The sequence below is a fragment of the Electrona antarctica genome (assembly GCF_951216825.1).
Source record: "Electrona antarctica genome assembly, chromosome: 5".
Lineage (NCBI taxonomy): Eukaryota > Metazoa > Chordata > Actinopteri > Myctophiformes > Myctophidae > Electrona > Electrona antarctica.
In genome coordinates this window covers 45,077,711-45,099,965 of record NC_136810.1, presented here as the reverse complement: position 1 = coordinate 45,099,965, position 22,255 = coordinate 45,077,711, and the positions used below count along the sequence as shown (strand labels likewise).

Sequence of the window (22,255 nt, the reverse complement as noted above, 5' to 3'; positions counted from 1 at the left end):
GTGTGCTTTCATTTGAAATGTACCCATTCTACATACTGTGAAATAAAATGTTCAATCAATCAATCAAATAAACTTCACAGAAAAACAAGCCCAAAGTCGCTTATAATAAGCGTACATGGCAACACTGAATCCAAACCTGTAGCCTAGGGCAGTGAACATTCTCAACCTGTGAGCCGGGGCCCACTGGTGGGCCGTGAGGATATTGCGAGTGTGGGCCCGGCAAAAGACAAAGACTTGAATGATAATACCATAACATTATGTTTATTTACTTTGAAAGATTAGTTTTCATGGATACAGATAAATAGTAACTAAATAATAAGGAATAGGGGGATAGGCCTACCATATGTGCATGTTTTAGGCTCAATATGTCAGTTTGTCACCTCCCCCTGCCCTGCTCTTTTGTGGCCAGATGTAAATTCCTGTGGTCTAGTAGGACTATAGTAGGCCTAATAAAGATATCGCAGTAAGACTTAAATAAATAAAATAAAATCTCCAGCACCTTCGCACTTCACAGACGCAAACATTTGCACCGCAGCTTCTTCGTGTCCTGACGACCCCACAAGTCCATGGCTGACACAGCCCTGGGTAGCCAGGGTAGGTGAGCAGACCTGGCAAAGATCTGTGCTGCAAGGAGCGCATTGTTATAGGCCTACTCTTTTTGTTGTTGATTACTTTAAATATGAGGCCACTGCCTCATATTTAACTGTCAACAATATTTTACATTCTGATATAACTGATTTATACTGATTTAACTGTCAACAATATTTTACATTCTGATTCTGTTTCAGTTTGATTTTGTGAAGCACTTATTTAAAAGGCACCTGTGTCAGATTTTAACCAGGTAAACGCATGTCATGTTGTTTCTGTTTGAGTTGAAAAAGGAATGCAGATGCCATACCTGAAGTATAATACAGGTAGGAGCTCTGGAAGGCATTCCACAATGAGTCATACAGTCACTCACGATAAAGTAAGGTGTTGATTGATTGAATATTTTATTGACATGTTACATGTTTAAAATTACAGCAATACAACAAGTTAAAAACACCAAATAAATGATACACAACTGTCCACTGACTAAACATTCAACAGAAACAACTGGACAAACAAAAACAATGATACAAAATAGAAAAATATACAGTTCAAAATAGAGATGTCCCGATACTGTATTGGTATCGGAAAAGTATCGGTATCGGCCCTTATTTGTCATATCGGGTCATATCGGTATCGTCGAATATGCCAGTCTAACCACCGATACGACACAGCGGTAAGGGGTTGACACTATGGCAGGTAAATAAAATGTTGGGGCATGTGGAGTTTGCTTTCGAGTTGCCCAAACTACAAGTGCACATATGAGTGAGGAGTCTGCTATAAACACAACACAAGATATATAGCTAGATAGCTATAAACACAACACGAGATCACAACATATCGGTATCGGCTAACACAGAAATTGTGGTATCCGGATCGGATCGGGAACGAAAAATGTGTATCGGGACATCCCTAGTTAAAACAATAATAACATAAAAAGGAGGTGGGGACCAGGGATGTCACCCGACACCCACGTTGAATCAACCATAGGAGTGGTTGATAATAATGAACTACCAGAGCCTCCTGGTAGGCCAGTACTGATAACTGTGATAACAAGCTCATTCAATGCAATGATAACATGGGTATCAGGTGAGGCTTGCGAACATGTGGTGGAGTATGCCACTCACAAGAATTCTTGTGAGTGGCATGAATGATGATGTGTGTGTGTGTGTGTGTGTGTGTGTGTGTGTGTGTGTGTGTGTGTGTGTGTGTGTGTGTGTGTGTGTGTGTGTGTGTGTGTGTGTGTGTGTGACTGTGTGACTGTGTGTGTTTAATGACCAAGCCTAAACGCCACCTAAGCCAGCGGTGGCCGAACGGATTGCGGAGCGGTCTTGATACCGGAAGGTCGCCAGTTCGAATCAGCGGTCCGACACGTTAAAATTACCACCGCTGAAGTGCCCTTGAACAAGGCGTTGAACCACTACGGTGAAATGTTCTATGAGCAGGGCCTGGCTGGAAACAAGTTCTTGAGCTTAGCCCAGATACCCTGGGTAAATATAGTAATCATTTCATTTCATTTCATCAATGGGAGCCACCTAAACGGCGCCAGCCAATCGTGTAGCGACCTAGTCATGATTGGCTGCCTCCTAAGCTATGACACGGGCACGGCGTAGTGCCAGAGTCTGTAAAACTGCAATGCCCAGACCACACTGTCAACCATAGATATTCGTATATACACCGCAGCGGAGCAGACTCAGCGGAGCGCCTGATAAGACCGCCTAATGTTATGAGCAAACTGGAGAGCAGCAAAGATGCACAACGGAGCCAGCGTTTGTTTCACCTGACAAATATGACTATGTAATATTTCTTGTTTTTATATTTGGCAGCCTAGGAGGACATAACCACAGACTGGTTGTTACAGGGCTTCAACAACTTGAGATGCCCAAAAAGGAGACAAAAAGCCTGGGGCAAAGTATTGTGCTGTCTCTGCTATAATTCTCTGCTATAATTGGCAGCCACCATATACATGTATGGCAGAGAGCCAGAGACGCTGTTAGAACTTACTTATATCAATAGAGTACTGACTACTGAGTGACATGCCTATTGTATCATGACAACATGCATGATTTTGTGAATGTAACCTTACTGCACCTACTGTATAATATTTGATGATGGAAGAATTCAACTTTAAAAACTGGTGCTGCTGTTGTTAAGGTGGTGAGACAACAGTGAGTACCACAGACGAATAACAGTCTAAGTCCACACTATTGATCCATAATATATAAATGATAGATAAGGGTTCAGGACAACGAGGCCTTTTCGTGGAGGGGTCAGTCTGAAATTTGGACTTAGACTGTTTTTCGTCTGTGGTACTACTGTTCTTCCTCTTCAGGTTGAAGAGTTTCAGTATAGGACTCCAGGATACTCTCCAACTTCCAGGTCATCTCTCAACAAAGGCTCAATAGTGACTGCCAGTCCTTCCATCCATCCTCTGCCGCTTATCCAGTGTCGGCCGACCGTCTTTGTCCTTACGTGTGTGTCCGTCTGTGAAGAGCTAATCTCTGGCACCGGTGGACCGATCGACACACACACACACACACACACACACACACACACACACACACACACACACACACACACACACACACACACACACACACACACACACACACACACACACACACACACACACACACACACACACACACACATGAAACAAGCATCACAGAACAGAAAAAACATGTTTTTTAAAGCCAATTCCTACTGTCTATTATTATACTAAGATCTCCTAGTGCTCATTTATTGTCTCCACCAGGCCGAAGACATGGGGAGAGAGTATGTTTTGCACTCCGTCCGTCCGTCCGTGTGTCCGTGTGTCCGTCCGTCCGTCCGTCCGTCTGTGACCAGCTAATCTCCGGCACCGTTAACCCGGTCGATGCCAAATTTTGCACACACACTCCCTGGATGCCAACGATGAACCTCTGCCCCAACATTTCCAGAACGGCCTGTTATAGCGCCACCAGGAGGCCGCTTTGTGCAAAACAAGTTTTTGGACAGTACACCTACAGATTTTGTCCAAACATCACACAAATTGGTACACAGTCTCTCTAGAGCAAGGGTTTTCAACTGATTATGAACCAGGGACCACCACCCTGACTGAGAATCAACCTGGGGACCACTACCCTGACTGAGAATTAACCTGGGGACCATTGTTGTGTTGGAGGGGGGATATGGGCGTGGTGTGGGGGAAAGAAATTAACCTTCCATATTAAACTCATGTTGCTGTTCATTGTAACTTACTCTATGAGTAAGCAGACACTTGCGATTGATTATGGGCACATTTCCTTATAATGGTAACTCAACCAGGCAAACCGGTACGGTTTCCCTTGAGATTCTAACTCACCTTTCTGTGGAAGTTCTTGACATCCGACTTCCCAGTAACTGACAACATCGATGCGTCATCGTTTGTCACCAGATAATTTACTGCATTGTTTCTTAACTTGTGGTCAATGCAATAAATCTTCACTTTCCTACATTACTAAATGCATGGTCAGGGACCACATACAACACCTTCACGGACCACCAGTGGTCCACGGACCACCTGTTGAAAACTCATGCTCTAGAGCCATTCAACGAAACGGGTCTTTCAGATTTCTCGGACTCCATCCTGATTGGCTAAGATTGGCTTCCAAAGTTCGCAGGAGTGCTCAGTTTCAAACAAAATGCTGCAAATGAACACATTGTGTGATTTCCGTGAAATTGTGCACGCACATTCCCACTAGGCCGAGGAAGAAATGGCACATGAACATTTTCAACTCAGCCTCATGGTGGCGCTATAACTGGCTGAAAAGTGTTTTTACCTCTAACTGCACGGCTCTGTGGATAACTTTGTATGCCAACTCCCTAGAGGCCAAGGAAAAACCTTTTCCTGGAATTGTTCACATATGCTCTTTATAGCGCCACCAGGAGGCCGACATATGTAAAACACATTTTCTAATATTACTCCTTCATATTTTATCCAAATTTCACGCAAATCGGTACACATGCTCTCCATAGTCATGTGATCAAGACGGGTTTGTTTGATTTCTCATAATCCACCTTCATTGGCTACGATTGGCTTCTAAACTTTTCAGGAGTAGCCCGCTTTGTACCCGTTTTGTACAAATCGCCACAACTACTCAACGCAGCGTCCGATTGTGGTAAAACTGTGCATGCATATTCCCACTAGGCTTTGGAAGAAATGCCACTTGACCGTTTTCAAATCAGCCTCATGGTGGCGCTACAACAGGCCAAGCCGCGACACACACACACACACACACACACACACACACACACACACACACACACACACACACACACACACACACACACACACACACACACACACACACACACACACACACACACAGGTCCCCTGGTGGAGACCTGTGCCTAGAAGGGCACTTTTTCTAGTTGTACCTGTATTTCCTTTATCTCAAAAACATTTTGTAACGTTGTTACAAAGGTGCTACATAAATAAAGTTTATCAAAGTTACACAAGAGCAGTGTTGGTTTAACTGTTGGTTGGTTTAAGTGATTGAGTAGAGAAAATAATTAGTTTTACATGCATGTTTATGACCTAACTAAGTTTGACTTTTATTTTATTTCACCTCATTTCAGGCTTGGCATGAGAGTGTTTTGTGATGTCATACATGGCAGAAAGCATGGCAGAAAGCCATCTGCCTTTCTCAGCAAGGCAGATGGCTTCTTAGTTAGAGTGGGTGACAATATTATCACACGAAAAGTTGAAATGACCTACCTACAGTAGGAGTCAAATCTTTCCGGTGATAAAATGGCCATCATCAACGTAATCAAAAAAGTCAACCAAAGAACAAGATTCCTGTACGGGATCTCCTCACTGGTCAGTGGTCAACAAAAACACCTTGAAGACCGTAGAGCCCTTGAAGGCTACAAGGTTTCTTCGACTATGCATGCACCTCTTGGGGTACCAAGAGGTGCAGCACTTCAAAGGCCCTTAAAACAAGGCTCCAGTCTTCCCAAAACAAACTGGTCAGGCTACTACTTGGCCTTACTCCCCGAACCCACCTCACCCCTGCCCATTTTGACAGGCTGGAATGGCTTAGGGCTGACGACAGAGTACAGCATCTTGCAATGGGTCTGGATTACAAGATTCGCTACACCACGAAGATACCCAAGTAACCCAACCCACCCATGTACATGTCTAAATACTTCCTTAATGTCAACGAAGTCCACACCCACAACAACAGAGGGAGTTCAACAAATAGGAGCCACAGGCGCGTTTTTTTATTATTAATTTGGTCATTAAGGTCCACAGAATGAGAGGCCTGCTCTGCCGGAAACATCGCGTAAAAAGGTTATGGCCATTTTTGTATACCACACCAAAGACAACCAATATAAGGCAACATTTTCCAAATTCCATCATGCTTTAAGTAGCATGTGACAATTGTGACATGTCAAACTAGGGGGTTTTCATGATTCTGAATCCATACCAAGCATTAGTTTTGCACGAAAAACACTCCTTGGCCTAAAAGCGGCCATAGCCGTCATCACAAATGTGATGAAGTCAGCACAAATGTGATGAGGTCAGCACATTTGGGCACATTTTGGCTATGGACAAATTTAGGCCAAGGAGTGTTTTTCGTGTAAAACTAATGCTTGGAATGGATTCAGATTCATGAAAACCCCCTAGTTTGACATGTCACAATTGTCACATGCTACCGGTACTTATAGCATGATGGAATTTGGAAAATGTTGCCTTATATTGGTTGTCTATGGTGTGGTATACAAAAATGGCCATAACTTTTTTTCGCAATGTTTCCGGCAGAGCAGACCTCTCATTCTGTGGACCTTAATGACCAAGTGAATAGAAAAAACACTAATAAAAAGTATGGCATGACATCACAATGTTCAACCCAGATTCGCTCCTATGCCACCAAAATGTGGAATGCCCTACCAACAGTCATTAAGACATTCCCATGTCTCCTTCAAAACCACTCTCAAAGGGTACATAACGACGGCTGCAATTCGAAACTGCCACCCGTAAATAACGTCTGAGTCCCCTCCCACCCCCTTTTCCCCATACTGTACATGTTTTTCCCTTTTTTTACTTTCTTTATATGATGATATCCTGTTTTTTTTGTTTTTTTTAAATAGTGTATACCGTATCATCCATTGAATGCAGTCTTTATTATTGTATAGAACAGTGGTTTTCAACCCTTTTCATATCAGGGTCCATTATTTATTTGGCATTTGAGTCACCGACCACTGTTTCATTAGATTTAGCCTCCCAGACCCAGAACATAGAATGTTTTGTTGCTGTCAGATTGGATTTTGTCCACAATTCCATGCTGAATTGATGTTGGTAGTGGTACCATAGGAGAGATAACAGTCGTTGATCAAAATATCAATTATTCTTGTAAATTAAGTAGGCCTAATGCAGATTTGGTTTAATTTTTCACTCTCAAGAGTTAAATATCTAATAGTGGTCCATTTGGTCAACTCTCCATAATTTAGCTGCAGGGACAACTTGGAACCCCCTCAATACAAGGACCACTGGTTGAAAACCACTGCTAGAAATATTAGTTTTACCATTGCTATACCTAGTTTGAGCCAATAGAGGTCTCTGCTAGACTAGATCCATAGGTTAGATGTTTTGCATAATAACTTGACACTTTTGGTTTTGCTCAAGCCAGGATATACAAGACTGCACGGTCTGCACCAACACAATACCTCATTTTCTACCGACATGAAGTTTAGCTATTTTTTAGTTTCTTATTTGATATTAGCCCCTTGTAATTAGAATCGCTGCAAGATACCCCAGGGAGTGTTGGACACATTCAAGAGCATACATGTTATTATTTGTATTTGCAATTAAGCAATTAACTAGTCTAGAGGAGGACTAAGTTTAGTAGTGAATCTAGTGATTCATTTGTGTGTGTGTGTCGCGAGCATGGACTCGTGCATTAGCACTGTGAGCGCGCCGTGGCGATGACGGTCGCCATTTTATTTTGAAAATCAAACAGAGCTGTGTAGGCAGAGCGACCCTTGTTTTTTCCTCAAGTTTAGTTAAGTGATCACGAAGGGATGAACATCTAAATCACCTTCTTGGAAGACATGGTGAGTCGTGTCCGCACACATCCAAGCAGAATGGACGATATAGTTCTTCCATTGTAATTCAGAAGCAGCTGTGCAGCAATGAGGCCGTTAGCCCACCGGGCAGTGAAGGGACACGTCTATGTGCTGGGAGGGAAATGTCATTTATTCCGTCGTATCGGCTAAGATGTTAGGATAATAAATATTTCTGCGAGTGTGTGGAGACTATTTTTCTATTTCATTTTTCTACGCATATGCCGAGCGAAGAAACGCAGCTGTACGTTGTGCGCAACGTGAAGGTTTCTCGGTCTCTTAATGTTAGATGGTTGTAATATAGTTTTGACACACAGTCCCGTTAGCCACTGCACTGTTGCATACAATAGTCGGGGCTCACGGAAGATGACTAACGTTAGCTGCTACGTGCTAAGCTAGATGCTAAGCGCAATGCTCGCGGCCGTGGCTGGGGTTCATGGCCTCGTTTGTAACGTTGCCGATGACCCGACCGACTGACCAGTTGGCCAGCATATAACTAGTTCCATCTACCACTAATTAAATGAAACGGGTGACTAGTGAGCGGTTTTCAACCGCACTGTATTTAACTGTCCCCGAGAACAAGTGAACGACATGCTCTGCTAACACATTAATGTGCGACTGTGTGTTTGCTAGCGTTTAGTCGATGGCCAGCAGCCCATGAAGATCTGGACGATGTGTGGTCAACAGTCATATTATTGTGATTATTGTTATTATGATGATTGATCCCATAATAACAGAGATACTGTGTGGTTATAGTGACAGCTGTAAGTAACACATGTATGGTGTTGGCATTCAATTCAAGTGTTGACAACATGTTGTTTTGTTAGCATGATCATGACCTCCTCGGCTAACGTTAACTCGCGCCGTGTTTATCCATTCATTCATTGGGAATTAGTCCTGTCAAAGAGTTAGGTGGTTGAGATACGATGGGATACTGAACTCGTCTCTTGTTCTGGACCAGTGTGTGTTCGGAGAAAACATGACACGGCTCCATGTCGGGGTTCCGTTCCGCAATGTGCTCATATAGCTGTCGGTTTTCAGCTCTAGCTTTGGCACCATTTAGCTGGCTCTTTGTCTAAGCTAACAAACAATCAGCATATTTGTTCTCCAATCGCTCCAACTATAACCAGCAAGAACAGACGTGACTGTGATGGTGCTCATCGTTGTTGTTTCTCTGTGTGTAAACACTTAACAAAGTTAACACCGTCTGTTATTTGACAGATTTGTTGGTGGCTTTGCTTTTGCGTGTAAAGTGCCTTGTTGTCTTGCGGTAAAGCCGAGGCCACTGGCACTGAACAAGTACTTCTGATTTGACAATAATTATCTGAATGAGCTATTCTGTCTCTGTTAACTATGATCCAAGAACTATGTTCTACTGAAAACTGCGTATTAATTATACACGAAAAAATGAATAAATAACAGCCCGCTGGGTCGGGCAAGGCCTCAAAGCCTGTCACATTATCCACTATCCAATTAGATACTTTTTCTGTCACTCAATTGTCTAATGCTTGCACAGATTATAAAATGTATATATATTATATAATTAAGTTTAAGTAAATTGTCAAATTCACATTTTAAGCTTTTATTGTATTATTGTACTGTTATTACACATAACCCATTTCTTTTATGTAAGTTGGCCAGAGCCTGCTTTCATTTCAGTCCTCTATGTGAATTGGATACACAGGACGACAATGGAAATAAGCCCTCAGGGCTTTTTGTGTTATGCTTTTTAGCACCATTGTATCATCATACCACTGTACTATTTACAAAGGGTTAATTATAATAAGTAGTTCATACCCGTTCGGGGGTTTGACATACCCAATCCCTAACTCTCTCTCTCCCCTTCTCTCTATCCCCCCCAGAGTATAGCAGAGTTTGGGTTGTGTGATGTGTACAACTGTACACATCAATGTACATACATTGCATTTGTATTGCTGATTGCTGAACACCCCCGTCTCCTTTTTCTCTCTCGCCCGACCCCCCCGTCTCTATCTGCCACTTATATATAACGTGTCACCTGTGGCACACCTGTTATGTTTTGCCACACCTGTGCTGTTTTGTTACAGCGCGCAATATGTGCAGATGATGCTGTCCTCAAAATTTAAGGACACAATTAACTAAAATTATGTGATTCTCAGCCAGTCACAGTGCCATAATACAATATTTCAGTGCCCTACATGGTAATATTTATGCGCCAATTCCGCCCTCAATTTATATATCATTTTTATGTTACAGATGCTGAACTTGATGGTGAACTGAGGGACTCTACCTGCACCAGGAGCCGCTGAGAGTTTACACTCATCTGGACTTTTATATTTTTTACACCTTTGGGGGGGGGGGGCCGGAGGAAACTTATAACTGAAGTGACCTAAAGGGGAATAATGGTGATTTTGCGCCGGGCACGGCCGCCTGCTTCCGCCCCAACCAGCAATGAATCTTGACTCGCTCTCGCTGGCTTTGTCTCAGATCAGCTACCTGGTGGACAATTTAACAAAGAAAAACTACAGAGCCAGCCAGCTGGAAATACAGCATGTGAGTCGCGATAATGACATGTTATGGCCAAATCGATATGATCTTTTTTTCATGCGTGTGACATGTTGTACACTGTGTTTTCAGATTGTGAATCGTCACGGTCCTGAGGCAGACAGGCATCTACTACGCTGTCTCTTCTCCCATGTGGATTTTAGTGGCGATGGTAAAAGCAGTGGCAAGGACTTTCATCAGGTAAGATTAGGAACAAAATAATTTAAGGCGATATGGAAAATATATCAATTCTTTTTCAAGCAGTATCACGATCCACATTATCACAATTCTTTTTCATGTTGGTTTTATGGTTATTTTTCAAGTTCTGTATCACAATATCTCTGAAAAGGCATATCGTGGAGACATTGTATTGTCGATATTTATCACCATATCGCCCACCCCTACTTGTAGGAACAATTGTCTTGCAATCCGTATGTATTTTTCTTCCAATGGAGAGGTAATTGCAACTGAATAATGTAATGCCTGGGATTCTAACCTGTGTCTCCCTTATGGGAGACCACACATCTGTCACTCACCACTGCCAGAGGAAATCTGCACGTGGGCTTATTATCTAAAGGCTGGGCAACTTCACCCTACCTGACACCAGGCTCTAAATGTCTCAATGGAAGAGTACTAGGAGCCAGGACCACATACTTTTTTATTAATTAAGGATTGCAGCTTTAAATGTTGTTGGAATATTATTAGATTATATTTTTGGGGGTTCCCCCTAAATTCTCATAATGAGAAATGATGTCGGTACATCATTGTCATTTCGCATGCAAAAAAAATCTTTTCACAGCAAGTGTACAGTGTATGCCCGGTGACATGGAACGGCACATTTTAAGACATGAAATGTATTTGTTTTGCGTGCCCAAATTTGTGTTTGAAAATTGGCAAAAGTGTTTGTTTATGGACGATTGTCCCGATGTTTCTTTTTTGTAACTTACCATTTTTTATTTTGTTTTTTTCACTCCCTTACTCTACCCTATATTCTCATTTTTCATCTTGCCCAAGACACAGTTTCTGATCCAGGAGTGTGTGTCGCTGATCTCAAAGCCAAATTTTATCTCTACTCTATGCTACGCCATCGACAACCCATTGCACTACCAGAAGGTAAGAGCCAGTGGAATATATACTATTGGAACCCTGTTTGTTTGTGCAATGAAATTCACTTTCACACCCCTCTTTGTAACAAGTAGGATAAACAAACGTTAATGTGCATTTGAATGTATAAATGACAATTCACACTTCTTGTATTGATAAAATAATTTATTTACATGCATCTCATCTTTCAGAGTTTGAAGCCGTCGGCACACTTATTTACTCAGTTGAGTAAAGTTCTTAAGCTCAGCAAGGTCCAAGAGGTAAGGCAGCTTTATTGTTATAATTTTGAAAGAGAAACATTCAACGATTAAGAACAATCTAATATAGTAATTTTATTCCCCGTCAGGTGATATTCGGCCTTGCTTTGCTGAATTCTTACAGCGGAGACCTGCGAGGTTTTGGTAAGTAATCAAAAGATGTTTGTTGGGTAATTTACCACAAATCTTTTACCACAAAAATACAAATGCAGACCTGCTCAAGACACCAAAGTTTAAAATGTTGTGTGTTCTGTTCTCTAGCGGCGCAATTCATAAAGCAGAAGCTCCCAGATCTCCTGCGGTCCTACGTGGACGCAGATCTTGGAGGGAGCCAGGAAGGTGGCTTCCAGGACATTGCGATCGAGGTCCTGCACCTGCTCCTCTCCCATCTAATCTTTGGCCAGAAGGGAGCTAGCGGTGTGGGCCAAGAGCAGATCGACGCCTTCCTCAAGACACTGTGCAGAGGTACGCTTTAATATTGTGGGGACCATCTGGGGCAGACATATGGTGGTTGTCGCATTGTGGAGTAACTGAAACTGTGCTAAATATATGCTGTGCCAAGTTTGCTCATAGAATGTGCTTGTTGTGCTTCAGATTTTCCCCAGGAACGCTGTCCTGTGGTGCTTGCACCACTTTTGTACCCTGAAAAACGGGACATTCTGATGGACAGGATCCTTCCAGACTCGGGAGAGTTAGCTAAAACCATGATGGAGAGTTCTCTTGCAGAGTTCATGCAAGAAGTTGGCTATGGCTTCTGTGCAAGGTGAATATTATTGTTTCAATAACTAGCTTATTCTAGCATGTTCTCCCCGTGACCCCTAGGTTAGGTACCCTCACAAAAAACATGCAGTAATCCTGGTCTCTAAACTGCCTCCCCCTGGCCAGCCGGGGCGCCTGATGGAGGGGAAAGGAACTGGTTGGAATAACGTGTTTCTTCCACGCGCTACGTCCAACCAGGGAAACTCCCCCCTGTCAGGTGTAAAGGAGCGACTTGGACACTCATGCATGAAGGAAGCATGAGTTCAAGTCCGTTGCTCTCCCCAGGTTGGCGGAGGGTGTGTAGAGCCCAGGATCACATTAGATAATTGACACAGGGGTGAAAAATGGGTTACAAAATCGTGGTATAAAAATTAAAAAACTAGATCATTCACTTAAGCTAATTCGTAGTGAATTGCTTGTATGATTGGCCTAGCCTCTGTTCAGTAGAGTACAACTGCTACATTTTAGCAGTAAAGTAGCCGATTCATTTTGGGTGTTGTATCATTTTCACCCAATAACAATTCTGGTGTCAAATATAACCTTGGGGTATCTGAAATAGTACAGTCCGCGATTGGCTCTGAGAGGCCGTTTACAAATAAGCCGCAATCTGATTCCACTAAAACCCCAGAAAGCTTGGCTGAGCTGAAGATACTGTTTGACTATGGTAACAACATGACTGTAGCTTGAATACAAAATCCTAACAGAGCTGTGTGTGTGCTTGTCTTCTAGTCTCGATGAGTGCCGGAACATAATCCTCCAGTATGGGGTGAGAGAGGTGACCGCCAGCCAGGTGGCCAGGGTTCTGGGCATGATGGCCCGCACACACTCTGGACTGGCTGACGGCATCCCACTACAGGTGAGCTGCTACCACTGCAGGGAATGGTTAACCCTGGTGTCCCTAATTGTATGCATGTCATTATTATAGGTGAAACTTTTCAAGATGGCGGAAATGGCAGCTCTACAAGCCCGGCATAATAACGACGTGCCGTGAGCTTGTAGATCAGCTATTTTCACCAATTTAATCCAATCGGCAGAGACGACCCATTTATCAGTGGTGTTCTAATTATTTCGTTTTATCACTTCCAATTTCCCTGTTAGTTAATTCCAATGAATGATTTCCAAAATGATGTCCACATTTGACTCAAATGCCACAGATTGTCTTCCATAAATGTGAGTTAAATCGTGGCAAATTGAATGTGTTTAAACTTTTCCGTCCATGTTCTTCCACAGTCCATCTCTGCTCCAGGAAGTGGTATCTGGAGTGATGGGAAGGACAAGATCGACAGCTCGCAGGCACACACCTGGAACGTTGAAGTTCTCATTGATGTGGTTAAAGAAGTGGTGAGTTGGTGCTTTCATTTTCATTGGAGATTTTAGATCGGTCTCTTCGCTAAACCCCACCCCAAAAGCGATTGTCCAATGCCAATCCAAATGGTTAGCTTCCGTCACCTCATAGCTGTTGGATGTTATTTTGCATGTGTTGTTGAACACATACAGCTTAACGTCAGGAAGGTTACACGACTCACCCACCTAGGTGATGTCAATAATACTAAGCCTAGTCTAATACTAAGTGCTAGTCTTAGCGTTCATTACATGAATACAAACTCCGGGCGGTCGTTAAGTTGATTTAGTTGGATACTGTTTCTCCCTCTAACATTTCCTCCTACTTCTAGTTCATGTAAATAATGTCTTGCATATTGTTCTAGACTAGTGCATATCCTACTGCAGGCCTTGTTGATTAAATGTGTCTCAGAGCGAATCTTTCTGTCACTGTACTGAAATGCAGTACACTCTTATGTAAATAAATAGATAACTTAATTAATGAACATGGTAAACTGTATGTATACTATCACACGTTATGTAAAAAATAAATAAATCACTTGAGAGCCTTTTTTTTTGCAGTAATCACTGCACTTTGGGGAGCTCTCACGCCAGCCTCTGGAGGTGGAGCGTTCACTGCATGTTTACCTTCTGCCCAGTACGTCGGACAACATTTTAACATTTCCATCCCTGAATGATAAGGCTCCCTTTCCTTCTCTTCTTCCTATAGAACCCCAATCTGAATTTCAAGGAGGTGACTTATGAGTTGGACCACCCTGGTTTCATGATCCGTGACAGCAAGGGTCTAAAGATGGTGGTCTGTGGAATCCAGCGGGGGCTGGGCATGGAGGTTTTCCCTGTTGACCTCATTTATCGGCCATGGAAACATGCCGAAGGGCAGGTAAATTACTCACTGGCACCACCTTTACATGTAGAAAGCCTCTCCACCAGGCCGAAGGCATGGGGAGAGAGTATGTTTTGCACTTGTTTGAAAAGTAGACCTCCTTCTTATAGCTGCCTCCTTCCAATAAAAGCCCGGTATCCGAATCAGTTCAGACAAATAAAAGCCTGGATTAATAATTGAGTATTTACGGTAATAATTCCAGATTTTTGCCTCTTATTTTTTAATATATATATCGTAGATGAAATCTCTTCTTCTCTCTTCTTCTATATTGAATAGGCATCAAAGGCATAAGAACAAATGGCACCCTTTTCACATTGGCCTATTATAGCGCCACCAGGAGGCCACAACCTGACCTGCCCTGGTGGAGACCTGTGCCTTGAGGGGCACTTTTTCTAGTTTTTACTGCCGTCACTCTGAAAATGGGAATTAGACAAGCTCACAATGCGTGAGCTTATAACGGTTGAATAATGGCTGTTAATAGTTGACTGTAGCTGTAGATGCCTATTTAAGGTGAAGTTTAGTTTCTTCATCGGAAATTATTTCTATAATCCAAAATAAAATTATATTAATAATGTGACTTTGATTTTCTTTCTTTTTTTCTTTCTCTTTGCTTCTCAGCTGTCATTCATCCAGCACTCCCTGATGAGCCCAGAAGTGTTTTGTTTTGCGGACTACCCCTGCCATACGGTGGCCATCGATATACTCAAGGCCCCACCAGAAGACGACAACAGGGAGATTGCCACCTGGTACAGCTCGCATAGACCATAAACACACACGCATAGCAATTAGCCCTTCACTAAGTCCCTCCCCAACCCATCCTTGTCCAATAGGCACGTTAGCAGCGAAGAAAGCTTGACCTGCATAGCAACTGTTGCTAAACTATTTGAATTGGCATTGGACAATCGCTTTTTGAGGTGGAATTTAGTGAAGGGCTAATTGTTACGGACTGTTCTGAAGTCTAGGGGCAACCTGCCTGCAAAATGTATGGAAGAACAACACCGCTCATAAAATAATTTCTTTTAATACTCAAAAACAAATAAATACAAAGTGGCTTAAGTGCATGACAAATAATTACAAAGAATGGCTCTGGTAGCACTGAATTACTGAAAGACTTACATTACAGGATAATGAATGAATAAAAGAAAAGACGGTGATGACAAGACGGATAACACTAACTCAAAACCCTGACAAAGATACAAATCTACAAGCTCGTAGCGGGGCACCGAGTGCCACGCTACGAGCATGTAGATCTGCTATTTTTCAATAGCTAAAGTATGACATAATGACCACTACACCCCGGAAGCGGAGCATTTGAGCCTAATTTCCCTCCATTCGCAGGAAGAGCCTGGACCTGGTGGAGAGCCTGCTGCGGCTGTCCGAGGTGGGGCAGTACGAGCAGGTGAAGCAGCTGTTCAGCTTTCCCATCAAGCATTGTCCGGACATGCTGGTGCTGGCGCTGCTGCAGATCTCCACCTCCTGGCACACGCTCCGCCACGAGCTCATCTCCACCCTCATGCCCATCTTCCTGGGCAACCACCCAAACTCTGCCATCATCCTGCACTATGCCTGGCATGGACAGGTGAGTGCTGCTGCTTTTACTAGGCTTAAAAATCTAATCGAATCAAAAGACACGTACACATAGGGACACACAGCTGCGCAATGGAGCGGAGGCACCGCTCAAAAAGAGAGAATGGAAGAAAAGAAAGGGATCCGATTCCAAGCACTTAAAATGTGGAGGAGAGGAAGTTTATTCCATAAAAGCCAATGTGTTTTGATCTCATGGTGTTCATCAGGGCGAGAACACAAGTTCTTGCTCAGATCTCTGTCTTTTTCTAAATCTAATATATTGCTGTTGATCCTAGAAGCACCATACATTTTTAAGACATTTTTAATCTCCTGTGAGTGAGCATCCGTTTGGCCTCTGTGTTTGTCTCCGCTATCTGATGTTTTTCCATGTGTGTCTTGTTCTTTTGCCGTTTTGTTTTTTGAGATCAATTGTATGTGCCTGTTTTTTACTATTCTGTTGTATGTTGCTTGTCTTTGTTTTTATTCTCTGCATGTAAAGCACTTTGTGAGTTTTCTCTGTGAGAAGTGCTATATAAATATAATGTGCTTACTTTCTATAGTTGAGTGCATGCGTGCACACACACACACACTTTACAGGGTTTGAGCCCACAGGTTGTTTCTGACCTTGGCTTCTCAGCTCAGCATGGTTTTTGTGTTGCGTCTGTCTCTAAAACGTAGCCGTTGTGTTTCTAGGGCCAGTCCCCATCCATTCGCCAGCTAATCATGCACTCAATGGCCGAGTGGTACATGAGAGGCGAGCAGTACGACCAGGCCAAGCTGTCGCGCATCTTGGACGTGGCCCAGGACTTGAAGGTACGTACGCAGGTACCAAATGATCAATCCTAGCAATACAATGTTTTACTCCGTATGAAGGGAAAAACAAAAGTTTTATGGGAGGGAGGGGTTCAGTAACTTTCAGTGAAATTCGCTGTTTTGGATCTAATGTCATGTAAGTGACTTGTGCTGATCTGATGACAAAATGTATTTTATTTAGTTTGGGGCTTATGAGCGTACTGAAAGTGATGCGTGTGGTTCTACTGTCGGCATGCATCTGAAGAAGTGGAGCCAACAAGGCTCCCACGTCCTGTGTCCAAATGCAAATAAAAAAAAACAAAATTCTATACCAGGTCCATATGTTCACATAACCTCTACAGACCTCTGACACCTGTTCCGTAGGCGTTCAAGAGTTTACTCATGTAAGATGCAGTAACGTTAGCATTTTTTAAAGTTGACACATAGATATCCTATAGCGCTGTTATCAGAGTAACAGATGGTAACATTTGCTAGCTCATGTTACAACATTGTTACATTTCCAACAGTGTGAACTAACTATAAAGTCAGCTAACTTAAAAAAAAAATATGTTAATGCTTACTTTCAGAATGAGAGAAAATTACGTATATAAGTGAAGCAGGTGGAAGCAGGGATCAAGTGGAGCTGGTTGTGGCTGAAATTTAACTTTTTTTTTTAATGTGCTAATGAATAAAACCTAAATTGGAGGTCAAAATTGAGGTTAAAGGACAAGAGCATACAGTATGTATCGGATCAGATTCAGTGATCCATTTTAACAGTGACACTAAAATTGTTGGTAAGGCTCAATCGATCACACGAACCGGTCGCAAACGTACCGTTTGTGCGGTCGAGATGCAGGACTTGAGTGTTCCAAAGGGACTGCAGTGCTTAAGGCCTGCTCTCCTCTCGCACGCGCGTTTATAGCAGCCGCAACTGGCTGCGAGTCATGGGTGCGTTGCTGAAGCAACTGTACAAAGAACATAGTTCTACTGCCCTACAAAGCCAGAGTGCAGTAACTACGTTTTTGGACACCAACTTATTTGTGTATCCCAAAGTTGGGGGGATACACAATTACCTCAAGAACATATTGACAATTAGTGTAATATCACGTATTTGCCTATCTCATTTGGCTGAACAGTTTTAAACTCATTAACGACCACCCCCCTCCCCTCCATAGTTACTGCACTTTGGTTTTGTAGGGCAGTATAAATTAGTTTATGTAATTGTGATTTAAAACACATTGTTTGGGTTAATCCTGAAACTCTGGCGGGCAACTTGAATAATGGCAGCTTCGGTCTAAGTCATTGTTCTTTGTTTGTTCTCCAGTCCCTATCCATGCTGCTGAATGGTACTCCTTTTGCCTTTGTTATTGACCTTGCTGCACTTGCCTCTCGCCGTGAATACCTCAAACTTGACAAATGGCTGACTGACAAAATTAGAGAGCATGGGGTGAGTCTTTGACTATACGACAATGGTTTCTTTCCAGTAGTATTATGAAAATATCAGTGATAGCTCTAGGGCCTATTTATGTGTGCTATGGCGTTCTCAAGTATATTTTTTAAAATACATTTTGTGGAAATTAATGTATGTTAATTACATTTTTCGAGTTCCATGAGTGTCTTGTGTTTGCGTGTCAACCTGCAATATTTTTGTTCCAGGAGCCCTTTATCCAAGCCTGCGTGACGTTCCTAAAGAGGCGTTGCCCCTCCATCATGGGGGGCCTGGCCCCCGACAAGGACCAGCCTAAAAGCGCCCAGTTGCCCCCTGAGACGTTGGCCACAATGCTGGCCTGCTTGCAGTCTTGTGCGGGGTAAGAAAAAGACATCTAGTTTGATATGGTTGCTTTGTTATTGTTGTCGGGTTTTACTTGTAACTGTCGATTGAGTATAGAATATTATGGTCTCTTATATTAACCAAAATATGGTAAACAAACACTCGAGAGTCTTGACGCAAACGATATCTGTTTATTATGCCAAGAGGTCTCTGCCAGTGCATGAGATGTCCCATACATTATTTCAACCTGACACAGTCACAAAACCTGGGATGTCTGGTTTGACATTAAAGTATAATTTGGCCTCTGAGACCTTTTTTTTCCTCTTTTTTTTGGTGTGTTCTAGGAGCGTTTCCCAAGAGTTGTCGGAGACCATCCTGACCATGGTCGCCAACTGCAGCAACGTAATGAACAAAGCCCGACAGCCCCCACCAGGAGTAATGCCAAAGGGTCGCGCTCCCAGTACCAGCAGCCTGGACGCCATCTCTCCTGTACAGGTATCAGTTCGTTTCACCTCCTGGGTGGAGGGTACCGTCTGGCTACTGCATATAAAACCTGGATTGTTCCTGACCCCAAATCAAACACAAAAGCATTATGTGAAATATGTGCCAAAGCAATTGACATCGGCAGCATAGGGGAGGCATCATTGGTCAGAGATTTGCATGTCGTATACTGGCCAAATGGCCGTCAACCGTTGGATTTCAATTGAGGAGTATACTCCTCAATGGCAGTGTTAAATGATTAAACAAAGGAATGGCTTTGGACATGCAAGGTTTGCACCCGACAGCACTCGATTAGTTTTCTGTGTCTCCCTGCTGCAGATGGGTGACCCTCTGTCGGCCATGGGTTCTCTGAACCTGGGTGGCACGGCCACGTCTCACACCCAGAGCATGCAGGGCTTCCCCTCCTCCTTGAGCTCGGCCTTCAGCAACCCTCAGTCCCCTGCCAAGGCCTTCCCGCCGCTCTCCAACCCCAACCCCAGCACACCGTTTGGGGGGATCGGCAGCCTGTCATCGCAGCTTCCCGGTATGGACTCTGGTACTTATGCTTTTTGATTTATTATCTCCTACCAAAATACACGCATCAGTTCAATATAGTGAAGTGTTCTCTTTTCAGGTTTGTTTGGACCCCAAACATGAAGGGAACGGGAACAATCAGACTTTGTTCTTTGTTCTGACAAACTGCAATAAAGCTTCACAGGTTTTGTGTAACTACATGCTATTGATGAACACGAAACAAGCTTTTATAGATCTTAAATGGCAACAATATTCATATTGCTTTTCGATGTTTTTATCTTTAAAACCTAGTCTTGATTTATATTAGTTTATTTGGTGCTACTACAACATGTCTTGCTTATTTAAAAACATAATGTGTGTAGCGGCTAGCACCGCTCAAAAAACAAACACTGAAGTGAAATAAATTGTTTCTAATAAATATATAATATATTAAGTAATTTCCTAAACGCCTTTTTTGCTATGATTTCAGGTCCTCTGGGTTCAGGCATCGGCTCTGGTATCGGTTCTGGTCTGGGGATGCCGGCAGTGAGCAGCGACCCATTCGGCACGAGGAAGATGAGCACGCCGGGCCTGAACCCTCCCACCTTTCAGCAGAGTAAGATGACGGCCTGTAAGTCACAGTGGTGTGACTGAGAGCCCCGCCCTGCGATGCTCAACGCTGTATTTCCTCTCCAATTATTATTTCTACATCAATTTCTTAGTGCCAGGTTTTGATATATGACCAATCTTCTCAAAATGTGGCAGACTTTCTGTCACCGACGACCTCTTGGACATCGATGAGGCTATCCGTGTTAACTTAAGAAATGCCTGACATTTTGTACTACCTATAGACGCACAGCATTTTTAACCCGTTTAAAATGGAGGAGGAAATACAGATCAGTCTTCCATTCTGTGTCTGCTTCGGAGGACAGCCCCACTTGATTGTGATCAACAAGAGCTCTGACTCGATCTGTTGGAATTCTTTTGATGTCTTTTATGTTGCTTTGAGGTTTTACCCATACCCTTTTTTTTCTTCTTTTACCCATACCATTATTATTATTATTTTTCTTAACTGTTTTTCTGAATTAGTTGGTTGGCATGCTTTATTAGTGTTCAGAATGTTCCAGAGGACTAAGAGCTCCCTCTCCTTTCTCCCCCTTAGCGGACCTCTCTCAGGTGTGGCCAGAGGCAAACCAGCACTTTAGTAAGGAGATAGACGATGAAGCTAACAGTTATTTCCAACGCATCTACAACCACCCACCACACCCCACCATGTCTGTGGATGAGGTAGGTAGCTAACGGCTATATGAGCACACTTTGAATTTGTACAACATGGCAGACGTAAGAAACCAAATTCCTTCTTTAACCCATTTTGACCTGAGATCAGATTCTAAAAATGTCTTCTACATCCTGACAGTTTTCTGTGTTTCTATGTCAGTGGTTCTTCGATTTTTCAAAAATAGCAGACCTACAAGCTTGTAGCGCGCCACTCGGTGGCACGCTATGAGCTTGTAGATCTGCTATTTTTCAATAGCTAAAGCATAACACGATAACACCAAAAGTGGTTCCCGCCCAAAATGGGTTAAAACCCAGTACTTCAAACTGCAGCATTTCAGAAAGTGTTTTTGATCTTGGGGGCTGATTGCACTGAGAAATATCTCTAGATATGCAACGCCTGCAAAACCATTTTTTTCCTATTGTACCGTGTGTGTGGCATGCGCTCATCAGAGCATGTGAGTGGCGCGGAGCGGCCGAGAAATCCGCTCTTTGCTCTCGACGGCTTTTGTCCCGCTCGTGATTTCATTTGCTCATTTTTGGGACGAGGGCGCAGAGTTGCGACGCTCATCGATGTCACTTGCTTGATCCAATCAAACAAACGGCAGTCCGTAGTACTACTTTATCACTTTGTTCTTGTTTTCATAGGGGTTTGATGCTCATGGAATCTTTATTGCAGATTGACCAACCAATTAATTATACCCCGACTTCTCCTTTTCCCTCTTCACCCCCTTTCCTCACGAAGGTGCTTGAGATGCTGCAGAGGTTCAAGGACTCGACCATCAAACGAGAGCGGGAGGTGTTCAACTGCATGCTGCGCAACCTGTTTGAGGAGTACCGCTTCTTCCCTCAGTACCCGGACAAGGAGCTTCACATCACCGCCTGCCTGTTTGGAGGCATCATTGAGAAGGGCCTGGTCACGTACATGGCCCTGGGCCTGGCCCTCCGCTACGTCCTTGAAGCCTTACGGAAACCTTTCGGATCCAAAATGTATTATTTTGGCATTGCTGCTCTAGATAGATTTAAAAACAGGTATGGGATTGAGGAGCAAAATGATGTTCATTTAGTTTTGTTGCATGCGGGAAGGCAGGCTGTCTGATGTTTCCTTTCCCCGTCAGGCTAAAGGACTATCCCCAGTACTGTCAACACTTGGCCTCCATCGGTCACTTCTTGCAATTTCCCCATCATTTACAAGAGGTAAACAGGTTTCCTTAATTTATGTCTCCTACATTCCCAGTTTTTCTTTGTGCACATGTGCACGGAGCAGGGAATCCTACTCCTAGATAAATAAGTCTCTCGCTCTGCAATTCCCATATC

General features: G+C 43.2%; 1 protein-coding gene across 23 annotated transcripts in view; it reads left to right on the top strand.

Moving 5' to 3' along the window:
- The first annotated feature begins 7,501 nt into the window (after positions 1–7,501).
- The window catches only part of cnot1 (CCR4-NOT transcription complex, subunit 1), a 43,136-nt gene continuing 28,382 nt past the window's right edge, over positions 7,502–22,255 (top strand). For 4 of the 23 annotated variants that reach the window (XM_079501646.1, XM_079501637.1, XM_079501636.1 and 1 more), the window contains exons 1-22: positions 7,503–7,665; positions 9,910–10,206; positions 10,291–10,398; positions 11,212–11,310; positions 11,493–11,561; positions 11,648–11,702; positions 11,820–12,023; positions 12,153–12,321; positions 13,047–13,173; positions 13,548–13,658; positions 14,368–14,538; positions 15,160–15,287; positions 15,880–16,120; positions 16,801–16,920; positions 18,224–18,346; positions 18,556–18,707; positions 19,015–19,165; positions 19,490–19,694; positions 20,154–20,294; positions 20,826–20,950; positions 21,684–21,970; positions 22,057–22,135. In XM_079501646.1, the coding sequence (XP_079357772.1) occupies positions 10,105–10,206; positions 10,291–10,398; positions 11,212–11,310; positions 11,493–11,561; positions 11,648–11,702; positions 11,820–12,023; positions 12,153–12,321; positions 13,047–13,173; positions 13,548–13,658; positions 14,368–14,538; positions 15,160–15,287; positions 15,880–16,120; positions 16,801–16,920; positions 18,224–18,346; positions 18,556–18,707; positions 19,015–19,165; positions 19,490–19,694; positions 20,154–20,294; positions 20,826–20,950; positions 21,684–21,970; positions 22,057–22,135 (2,967 nt within the window). In that variant the 5' untranslated portion in view covers positions 7,503–7,665; positions 9,910–10,104. Of the gene's footprint in view, positions 7,666–9,909; positions 10,207–10,290; positions 10,399–11,211; positions 11,311–11,492; positions 11,562–11,647; positions 11,703–11,819; positions 12,024–12,152; positions 12,322–13,046; positions 13,174–13,547; positions 13,659–14,367; positions 14,539–15,159; positions 15,288–15,879; positions 16,121–16,800; positions 16,933–18,223; positions 18,347–18,555; positions 18,708–19,014; positions 19,166–19,489; positions 19,707–20,153; positions 20,295–20,825; positions 20,951–21,683; positions 21,971–22,056; positions 22,136–22,255 lie in introns of all 23 variants that reach the window. The other 19 variants (XM_079501640.1, XM_079501639.1, XM_079501635.1 and 16 more) reach the window with 14 other exon arrangements.